The sequence below is a fragment of the Lycorma delicatula genome, chromosome 13 (genome assembly GCF_047948215.1).
Source record: "Lycorma delicatula isolate Av1 chromosome 13, ASM4794821v1, whole genome shotgun sequence".
In the NCBI taxonomy this organism is placed as follows: domain Eukaryota; kingdom Metazoa; phylum Arthropoda; class Insecta; order Hemiptera; family Fulgoridae; genus Lycorma; species Lycorma delicatula.
Genome location: NC_134467.1, coordinates 47962004 through 47974416, shown reverse-complemented (window position 1 = coordinate 47974416; position 12413 = coordinate 47962004). Strand labels below are relative to the sequence as shown.

Below are 12413 nucleotides of genomic sequence, written 5' to 3'. Positions count from 1 at the left end.
ATATTACAATACCATACATAACATTCTCGGGCAAAGTATCCATTATTTGGATCAATCTAAAAAACAGCCCCTGAAACTAAATCACATCAACACTTGTACAGATCCTAGTAAGGCCCCCTCCACAAAATGGGAAAAAGGGATCAAAAGAGTAAGGGAAAAAAGGGTGGATGGTAAGAATGAAAGAATTACCTTCTAAGTAATCACAGTAAGAAATAACCTCCCTGACTCATAGATAACCCTACTCCAGGTCTACCTACTTATAAATAATCTTCACTTATAAGGGCAGAAAATCAGCATACAATTTATTGATGCCTTGATGCAGGATGATAGGAACGGGTTCACCTCAGATTGAGCCATATGTATAAACTATCAGGATTAATGCCGTTTATAATATTATAAGATTCATTTTCTTTTTATTATAATGAAAAAGATCAAAGCAATAATTAACGAGGGAAGGCTGCCAAGAGGATAACATGGAGCAAAAGTAAGGCCTGGAGGTAAATTAAGAGCCGAGAAAAGGCACTGAGCTCCGATGCCTAGCAAAGCAGTAGATCTTGACTGTTCCTGATATCAATTAACATGCCGGTTGGAGAATACCGCATCAAAGGTCGCAAGAGTCAGTTGCGCATTAATCCGAGCCACATAGGAGTATATAACCTGTTTCCACCTATTCCAAAGAGATGGCTCACCACAGAGCTTGAGTGAAATGCACCACGGCAAGACGAATGAAGAAATGATGGACTGCATCAAGCATCCTTAGAGAGGTGGCCCGTGCCGACAAATAAATTGTGTAGCTATAAATCAGTACCACTCAAAAACAGAGATAAGTTAAAAACGGGACCAAGCTGCAGTTTTGTACATAAACTAGAGACAAACTTCTTCTATCAACCTGTATCTTAGTAAACTCTGTTGTAAGCTGTAAATTTCAGCTTTCCTACCCTTGTTAGATGGAAGCACATCTCCAAGGAATGAATTCATGTTGTAACAACAAAATTATACATTTTAACAAATTCTTTTCTCCATAAATTTAAGAGCACATTTGATATCATTCAAAATAATAAGTGACATCAGGGTGGAAGGAAGATCCAGCATGGCCTTTTATACCTTTTACTGCACCATGCTATCATTTCCTCCTAAGTCAAAGAACAATAGTTAATACTAAGATCTCTTTAAAAAAAAAACTCATTCACACATTTGCTGTAACCGCATCACAAATCAATGTATGAAATAACATAATATCAGGTTAAAATTTAAAAGCAAGCTTTAGTTTGCTCGATTAATTATTTTTTTGTAATTTAGAGTTAGTTAAAAATATATTGTAGTTTTAAATGTTTGATTTCACATCTACTGATCCTGCAACCCGTTTAACGTGCACAGAAACATTTTTTTAGAGCTGCATAAATAACCTAGTTACTATAATTTCATATTAACAAATTGACAACCAATGCCAACAAATATTTTTATTAATGAATAAAACGATAATACGTTTTAAAAATGAAATAATTGAATTATAATAGCTTTGTACAAATCATAAAAATATATAACCAATATTGTGAATCGTGAATTAGTTTTTTTAATCTTCCTCTAAAATAAAAACCAAACGATTATCAAAAAGGACATCATTAAATAAAAGTAAAAAAACCTGATGTGGACAACACACGACTTCCTTATACGCCTATTAAATTACATTTATACATTTTTTTTAAAATGAAAAGTAAATAAAATTTTATTTCATTAAAAACTTCTTATATTTTCTCATATATTTTTTTTTGTTTATTATTAAATTATTATTCACTGTAAAACTTTTGTTACAAAGTGAGATTAATAATTATTAATAAATCAATATATTTAAATTAAAAAAAGAAAAAAAGGAGATGAAGTCCGATTCAAACCGATGTGCCTTCCCCTAAGATCCAAATATTTCATTAATTAAAATTTTACTCGGCCTTTTCAATCAAGAGGTGCACAACTAGATTTACAAGAGTCCTAAATCCAAACTTTCAACATCCTACAGCTAATCATTATGTAAGTTACATATGTACACATAAATGTCACACCAAAACTAGTCAAAATGGATATGGATATTTCCGTTGAAATTTGTAAACCGAAATTTTTCGCTATCACAATATTCCCTTTACTTCATACAAGGAAGTAAAATGGAACTCATGTTCCACATCAGTAACTTGCGTTTTGCAAAAACTTATTTTAATCACAGTTTCTTAGCCCCCTGAATGTTACTTAATCATATGTATTAAAAAGCTCTCCAAATTGTTATGTTAATCTTTAATAAGAACACTATCACAGTCACAGGTTACTGCAAGTTACTTTTTCTGTTACGAAGTCAAATGAGAAAAAATACATATAAATTTCTTTCTTAGTTAAATGTAACAATCTGTTACCTTTCATCAGAAATAAAATATTATATTACCAGTTATATTGAGAATCAATAAACTAATTCCACGAATAGAAGCAAATATAACCGATCCAAACAAACTGAATATAAATGACTAGTAAAGCAAAGAATTTAAAATTCTATTATTAATCTCAATCTAATATGTAATGTTATTATATTTTTAAGCATTACAATTTATTTAATATTGTAAAGTACATAATAACATATTTATTTACCATCCATTAAATATTAGAGTTTATTACAATTTGCAGTATAGAAAAACACTCTGGTAATAAATAAATAATTCATGAAATAAAACCGATAAATGTTTTAATAAAACTGTTAATTTGTAAAATATCAAAATAATTAAATATGTACGAACATTTACTAGCAACAGTCAATCCGTGGAAATTTCTACTTCATCAGCTAATTTAAATCTATTAAAAAACAGTTAATGCAAAAACTGAAACACATATACAACTCTTAAAGGCCTAAATTATGTGATTTATACATCCAGGAACTTGCCAGAAAATGCAATGAATTTATTCATAGATTCATCTTATCTTACGACACTCTTTTTCATTCAAATGGCTTTTTCGACAAGAAACACCATGTGGAATAAGAGAATCGGTCCACAGATAATTCATCGGTGCCGATTACACCATCTTGTGATTATTGAACCCCCTACTTCTTTGAAATTGTTGCCAGTAGTACTTTGACAGTCACTGGTGTAGATATCAGGATACGACTGAAACATTTTTTACATACTAGAATAAAAAATCATCCTCAAATGTGATACCAACATGATGGGGGCTACTGTCCATACTCCCAAGGCCACAATGGATTGCCTGAATTGACTGTTTGCCACGTGGGTAATTTCAAGAAATTAAAAATCTATCTGCTCACCCTTACAGCATGAAAGAGAAGGTGTATGCGAGAGAACTGCATACAACTGACTGATTAAAGGAGAATATCTGTGCCGAAATAAAACTGTAACTATTTTGGAAAACATAATCAAAAAAGATGAATCTACGAGGCAGCAAATGGATATTAAAATTCATCATATTTTGTATCTAGTAAAGAAAATCTTCAAAAAATAAGGTTCCATTATACGTAAGTATCAATTCACCCGATTCATTAATACAATGCAAATTCTATTATGTAAATTCTAGTGCAAATTAATGTGAACAGGAGGAAATTTTTTGTTAGTTATGATTCCAAATATAGTACGGTCACTTGCTTCAATTTCAAGTATTGCATGAAAATATCTTGTTTTGTGTATCGTTTACCTATTTTATTTGGTTTCATCTAGTATAAGTGATCTTGTGAATACGTTAATAAATTTAAAAAGTAACAATATGGGAAAAGAATCGAGATAATAACGATCGATGAACATACTCATATGACTCAAAAGACTGACAGCAGCAGTGTGTAAGTTAGTCTAGGTGTAGTTAATAAGACAAAATCTTGAGACGGGTACTTCAATCCAACGTAAACATCACTGTGGAAGAAAGTGTCAAACCACGTTAAAAGATGATGTTATTTTACATAAATGAAATTAATCCTTAGAAAAATAATTTTGAGTTATAAAAAGATTTAGAATCAGCTGGTGTGAAAATTCATGATTCTACTGAATGCAGAAAACTTCTGGAAAGTGGTCGCAAGGCACAAAGGCCTGTAAGAAAACAATTTCTTACAGATGTCAGTCATGAAGGAGAAAGGCTTCTTTGGGCCAAAAAATACAAAAACCGTAGTGTTGAGATTTGCGAGAAAAGTCCTTTTCTCTGATAAAAGTAATTTTCTAGTTCAAGGCGTAAGCGTGTCATATGTGCTAAGAAGCGATGATGAGTGTGTTTCAGCAGAAGTTGTTTTGGGAATGCTTCAGATACTTTAGACCTAAATCTTTAGTACCATCTCTGGGATGTAGAACAGTGAAAAGTACATTGGAAAATAGGCGTCTACCAGAACTTCAAAAACTTGCAGATTTATTTGAAGTCATAAACGCTGTTTTTCTCCCTAAGATTTAGCTCCCTGCAACTCATCAAAGAAAATTACACTTTTTACGTCTCAAAAAGAGATTCGGTTTTGGACTGGCCTTGTATCCCTAATTCATAATTTGAATGACTGTTATTTTCAACATTAAAGTTTTTAAAAAACTAAATTACAATCTTTACAAAAATTCAAGTAATATAAAAAGCAACATTGCTTTTATTAATAATTAATCACAAACTTTTACAAAAAAAAAAAAAAGATTAATGTGTCTAATGATATTTCTAAAATAATGTTTTATTGTTATAGTTTAACAACAACAAAAAATATGTATACTAATTGTTAAGTTAGCAAAATTATGCTACTACAAAATTAACAGTCACTGCTTCCAGGGTTAACAAAGGAAAGAGATTTTGTAAAAAGTCTAGAATTTAAAAAACAACTTTTAGTTGTCTACTTTATTTGTAAAAACCTAGAGACATTATTTTATTTTTGTTGAAATATTTTAAAATTAAATATAATTGATATCCTGTGTAGAATTTCAACACAAAATAATTCATATTTTGCTTTGATGATGTTCCTGAATGATTAGTTCAAACACAATAAAACTTTGGTGTAACAAACTTTCCGATAAGATAATGTTTGGAAAATCTATGAGATTCAATACTTTAACTTTACAAATTGTACAAATTTGCAATATTTCCTTATATTTAATTAATCCCCCCTCCCCATAAACAACTGAGCAAATCTTTTCAAACCCAGCTTTCTGCTAATTAATTATACAATTTTAACTTATTAAATCAATATTGCTGCTCCATTAAACAGATTTCACTATGTTATATATACATTTAGACTAAAGAAATAGTAGGGTTTCACAAAATTAAAACTATGCTTATCAGTGAAGTAGGAAAACAATGATAGGGTTACTATGAAGTTAAATTTAAATAAATTTTATAATTAAAAAAAAACCCACCCCAATAATTATTTCACACAGTAAATATTTGTTCTACAAGGATGAAATTTAAAAAGCTATAACATACTATAATGTTCACACACAATGCGATGAATTTATTTTTTTATTAACCGATAGATTGAACGTTTTGAAAAGATTTAGACCAAACATAATAACCTGCTTATCCTTTATATAAACGTCTTTCAAAAGAAATATCTCAGCTTGAATCATTTTCATTTTTTAAATATCATTTTCAGCACAAATTATAATTTTTTTATATCTTAACTTTCCAAAAGAATATTTCATGTTGTTTATATAAAACTATGGGGTTATGTCACTATCTGTTTCGACACACAGAGATTAATTTTAACGTTAGTTTAATTTGATAATTGATGTAACAAAATATAAAAATGGAAAGTATTTGCAAAACATAAATATCCTGTTAAAACAGGAGTTGACAATTTATTTCAAAATTATATCAAAACAAGTTTGTTATGAAATTATAACATAAACTCTAGGAAACAATTACTGGAATGCTATGCTGATTTTCACAGTACAATTATTTAATAATTTTAGAAGCGGCAAATACCTCTTTTATAAACATATATGGTTCAGTTGAAATGTTGATATAAAGAAAAAAAAATTGGGAGTAATTATAAAATACGCCTAATGCTACAAGTTCTAAATACTAAACAATTCTGATAAAGTTATGATATATTCTAACTGAACACAATTCTAATAAAGTGGGACGCTGATTATCTGAATGATGATTTACTGGATCTGGATCTGAACTGCTTACATCTGCACTAGGCAACTTCAAAAAAATTAATATACTATTTTAAAAAACATAGAATACGTTTCAAATAAAGCTTTGTTTCAACAGAAAAAGTATTTTTATCAATCTTTGTTTTAACTTTGTCGTTTTATTGATTTTTTTTCAATTCATATATGGCTTTGACTTCTAAAAAATCTTTTTAATTTTTATCAAAATACTTTCTTATACATTTTCTTATACTTTTATATTTTTTAAATGTAACACGCATTAAACATTAAAATGATATAACTAGTTCGGTACTTACATATTAACGCCACCACAGCTACAGCTTTATTTAAAAACAGAGTATTCAATCGGATTTCGGTGGAAAATGGGTCGACATAGAGTTTAACATAGATTCAAAACAGTCACTTTATTAATTTTAATAAATGGTTATTTATTTTATAAATATAACTTAACCAAACAAACTTAACCTACGCTCGCTAACCTTGACTAATTAACAGGAGTGTTTTGATTATGTAAATAATAAATAATTGCAATAATTACTGAATTTATTAAATAAATACTCAAAAAATTACGGTGTTAATTAGTCAAGGTTAGCGAAAATACGTTAAGTTTGGTTAAATTATATTTATAAAATAAATAAATATAAATAACCATTTATTAAAATTAATAAAGAGACTGTTCATTTTCCACCAAAATCCGCTTGACTACTTTGTTTTTAAATAAAGCTGTAGCTGCGGTGGCGTTAATATGTAAGTGCCACTAGAACACAAGAAAATCCTTTTTTAATTTTCCCAATTATCCTGATTTTACCTTAAAAGATAGACCTGGGTATCTGGCATTCCACTGTATATCTGTATTGTAATGCATATAGCAGAACTTTTTGAAAATGCTACTTTAACTGCTACTGATATAAAAACTAACCTCTACTTCATTTATATTATTGTCTCAATGTTTATACTCTAAATTGTGCATTTTTTTTGTTTTGCATTCTATTAAAAAAAAAAAGAAAAAGTCTGATCAATCAAGAAAGTAATATTAACTTTACATTACTTATTTAGTCATAAATTAGAGAAGTAATATTGAAGATTTTCTTGACAATACAGAAATAACTGTGATTATGACTATTTATGAAGTTGTATCTACTAAGAGAATATGATTCAATAGACAAATAATAATAATAGCTTAACCAATAATCCCACATTACTAACTACTTAGGATCTGTACTGCACAAAAGGGAAATAAACAGAAGAATAGGGCGCCTCACTGTAAATCCTCGTACAAGGCCAGCAAAATAAAAACAGTACAACATTTTAAGTTAACTTGTAATATTTTTCTTTTTCTTAAGAAACTCAAAAAAATGTCAACACTATATAATTTATCTCATATACAAGTTTTACAGTTTAGATTAAACATAATTAAACAAATTTCACATGGTCTTAAAGTTAAAAACAATGTATTTCTAGTCAAAGTTTAGAAAGCATTAAAGAGTAAACCTAATACACCGATATGCAATAGTTGCAACTGTCTGAAATAATGTTGACACTACTAGAGTACAGCAAAGAGGTTAATGTACCACAATAGGATATGGTGGCAAGAAGCCAGTCGCTGATACAGTTATCCATCCAAACCCTGTGTATCAACTGAACTTCCTAAATAATAATAATAATAATTTAGGTTAAAAAAAATTAATTTTGTTAATTATTTAGAAAGATGATGCTGATTCAAAAGTCAATAACCTTGGTATAAGTAATGGTCGTAGTCTTAACCATCAATAAACAAGAAAAATGCGTCCCTCTACTGTACTTTTAAATTTTACAATCTTTTTGTTATAATAATAATGATGGGTTTTTCACTTTTCTTAACAAATAAAAGTCAATTATGACACAAACATTAGTATTCAAATAACTATATTTTTATATACTCTATTCTAATAGAAATGACTCAAATATAGAATAAAAAAAGCATAAATATGATGCCTTTAAACCGAATTACATCCCTTTAAATTACACAGAATCCTCACCAAAAGTTTTTTTAATTCAGTACTGTACTAGTGTAATATACATTATTTTTGGACTAAATAATTGAATACTGTATATAATTATAGACTCGGTTTAATAATCAGCAAATTTAATATCCAAAGTTAATTAGATTAGGTTAGCAAGGAAAGCAAGCTTCAGGTTATGTTTGCTGATATCATATGAAATTAGAAATTTGTTTAATTTATATAATTTAATCGCGTTAACGCTTTAATTCGATCTATCAATAACTGAAATCGGTGGACACAAATTTCAATTAAGTATATTTAAGAATGAATAATAAACATTAGATACGGTTATAGAAAAAGAAGAAATGTAAACACAAGAGTACCAATACAAATTCAAAATATTACTCTCGCTGCTATAGGAATATATAATTTTTTCATTTTAAAATCTTTTACAAAGCAACACCTTTTTGGATATTTATAATCAGCACAGTGAAAACAACATACGCTAACATTATTTAGTTTTGAATGCGAGTCATTTTTCTAAATAATTAACTTAATTTTTTCTTTACTTAAAAAAACAAGAGTCTATTCTTAAAAGAGGACAATTTTGAAAAGCATTTTGTAAAAAATTTACTATAACAACATAATTAACAAAATTTCATATAAAAAAAGGTTTCAAAGAAAAAATGTAAATACTGTGATTAAAAAAGTTATACTGCCCTGAGAATACAATTAAAACCATACATAAAAACTTTTTATGAAAAGATATCAACTTTTTATCAGAAAAATATTTATGATATTACAAATCAAAAAGAAGCAAAATAAATGATTAAAAACATGGAAAAAACATGATACATTTACATAAGATATATGTAAGATTTAATAAAATTAATAACATCTGCAAATAATTAACCTCAACTTCCATGTAATATTTTTTAGTCAGTTACTTCCACAAAGAACCTCACAATTAAATTAAAATTAAATAAACCTGTTTAAAACAAGGAAACATATCTAAATACCTTAACCGTCAAAGTACACACAAAAATTAAGTACAGAATTTAATACACCGACCAGAATTATTCTTGGTTTTAATCAAAATGGCATTCTAATGTTAAAACAGGTATGTCTAAGCACAATGTAAGAAATTAACGAAAACAAATCTATACTTCAATCAGTAGGTATAATAGTCAACTATTTCAGTCAGTAGGTATAATGAAGTGGCTGTTAACACATTATTTTAATGAATATATAGTTCAGATTAATATTTTCTATTACATCAATTTATTTGATAATTTGAAGAAACAAATTTGACATTCAACATCAAAGTGTATTAACTATATCTTTCAACAAATTTGACACTGGTCAAATTAAATTTTAACTTTCACATTAAAATAATTAAAATCAATTGAACCAAAATTTAAGATTATTTTTTGGTGGGAACACCTTTTTTAATATTCTGACTGTATAAAAAACTCTAAATTATTGATGAAACTATCAGTTTTCACATAAACGGATTTTATGGAGCAATTCTAAAACCACAGCAAAATTATCAGAGAATTTAAAAAAATTCAAACACCTTTAAACATGAATAAAATAATATTATAAAAATAATCTAATAACTCAAGAATTAAGTTTAAACCACAAAATAATTACTAAGCTCGTATTAAAGAAAAATTATTATACCTGTTAGTTAAAAATGTAACCTTCTTACACATGCCTAATTCCACACAGCTCAACTCAAATTTTTTGTTTGGTTTTTCTGGACGAATAAAGCTTAAATAAAATTAAAACAAGCTGCACACTTTCGATGGAAAAATAATTGAATTTATTTTATAAACCAGCCTAACAATGAGAAATGAACACACAGTAGTTTTATAAATAATTTACTTAAGCTTTCGGTGAAAGTAATGTGGTTATAAACTGGAAATCTACTTAACAAAACAATCAAAAAACGAGTGAATTATAAGTACGCTGTTCTATTTACTCTGAATACTTGTTATACTATTTAAAACAATTAATCCGTAGATGAGCGTAAAATACGATGAGTTTCGTAAGGAATAAACAATAAAAAAAAAAATTATCGTCAGAAAATACTCACCAGGCGATTCGGCATCCACACTAGGGTTCACCCTGCCTTTTCGTTCAGATTTTTTATGTTTAGAGGGCGATACCATGCCTTAGATTTACGCGACAAGTCGCTGATTAAATATTTAGACTAAAATGAAATACACTGTCATTAAGTATAAATAAAAAATGGCCAATACTAACGTTCGTGCCGTAACAACTGTCTGTCCACCAACCCACCGAATGAACACAATAGCGTACCCATTAAAGAATAATTCAATGAATGTAAGCTACTATTACATTACATTTACGTCCATAACGTATTTAATAAAAGCACTCTACACACATTTTAACAGAATAAACGCATCGTCAATACAGTAAAATGAACCACCATGACACTTATGTCGCTATGCCTGGCTAACTAGACCAGTAAGCCTCGAATCCACTCCCTCCATCAATATGTTCGACAAAACTTAATATTTACATATAGTTATTGATTTACTATTTACTTATCGTATACATAAAACAAATATAATATTAAAACATCTTAAACGGGAAAAATGTTTGTTATTTTTAAAAACCGTCATTTAAGCAACTTTAAAACACCGACTTAAAATTAATTACACTCGAAAACTATCACCTTCTTATTCTTCTTCTTTACCATATGGTAACTGAATTCACATGAGCTCATTTTCAGTTTATTAATTAATTATTTCTCAGAATTCTTATTTTCTAAGTAGTAAGCCAATCTTCAGAATAGTTTTTTTTTTTTAGTAAAATTATAATAAAAATTTAGAATTATTTACTTAAATTAAACCCGTTAATTTTACCTAGTACTTAGTATACGTAGCAGATGTAAAAATAATTGTAATAAATAACGTCAATAATTTTTCTAATTGAATGCTTAATTTTTTTGTTGGTAATTATATATATATTACAATTTGATAATCTAAAAAATTAAAGTAATATATAATTCAGAAACTGAACATGTGCGCACTAACGGAATTTTTACGCATTCATTCATGCATGTGTTACGGCAAACTACGGTATAAATAATTAATAAAAAAAATAACGGTCATTTCCATTGATTTTGAATTTTTAATTAGACAAAAAGTTTATTCTCTTTTATTCTATTAAAATTATATCTTACTTTTTTTTAATTCCCATTATATTGATATAGCTGACTATTTTTAATTTAAAGCATTACTGTTCTGAAACTTAGAAATTATTTTGAAAATTTGTTTTCAAATTATAATAATTATTTATTTTAATTATTGAATTTATCTATAAAATATACATTTTTTATTAATTTGAAATATTTTATAAGCGTACTTACATTTTACACCGTAGTTTAAAAAAATAATTTCCATTCTTAGTATTTTAATATACTTATGTAGATTAATTACAATGACTAATATACAGAGCACATCACAATATGTTATAAACTTCACAGTAGAATTAGAACTAAAATAAGGAATAATAGCAGTTACATATCTATAAAGATAATTTCAATGTACTTAAGAAGAGGGAGGAGTTACTAATGAGACCACATAACTCACATTCAATAATGAGTCATTAAATCCAAAAATAATCATTCTTATATTTGTGCCTACTAGAAACTATTGTCAAATACATTTTGGTTATCTTAAGTAAATGAGGCATTTACACTTTAATACTTAACCTTTTTTCTTTTTAATAAATGTAATTTCAAACCAAAATTTGAATTTAATAATATCTATTAAAATAATCCTTCAAGTAATCATTATTATAAAGAGAAATTTGGCCATGTGGTTATAAATAGTACAAAATAAGTCATAGCTGAGTTTATATTGAGTTACTAACTCAATAACCCTCTTTATAATTATTAGAAATAATTATAAAGAGTTAAGACAAAAAAAAATTACCTTATCTTATCGATTACGATTACAAATAAATTAATAAAAAATGTCCTCTTTTATATATTATTTACAAAATTTAAGTATCAAGATATTTTCACTTAATATTCAACTCTTTAATATATTTATTACTTTTTATCTAAACTAAAATTCACTACACAAACAACTCCATCATTCTCTTGTTTACTTTATATCACAAGAGCAGTGCTTACTCTGTATAATTCCTCTCCACCCCGAAGGTATATCTCTGCGATTTCTTAAACTTAGCCATTAATACCAATAGTATAACTTATATAGATCATTTTTTAAAACCTTATCAACTTTAGATTCCCCCATTACATTAAGCTTTCTAGTAA

The 12413-nt window shown here is 27.5% G+C and overlaps 1 protein-coding gene across 3 annotated transcripts in view; it reads right to left on the bottom strand.

Moving 5' to 3' along the window:
- LOC142333664 (uncharacterized) overlaps window positions 1–10773 on the bottom strand; it is a 109087-nt gene extending 98314 nt beyond the window's left edge. For all 3 annotated transcript variants that reach the window (XM_075381063.1, XM_075381064.1, XM_075381065.1), the window contains exon 1: window positions 10197–10773. In XM_075381063.1, coding sequence (XP_075237178.1) covers window positions 10197–10272 — 76 coding nt within the window. In that variant the 5' untranslated portion in view covers window positions 10273–10773. The remainder of the gene's footprint in view (window positions 1–10196) is intronic.
- Window positions 10774–12413: the final 1640 nt, after the last annotated feature.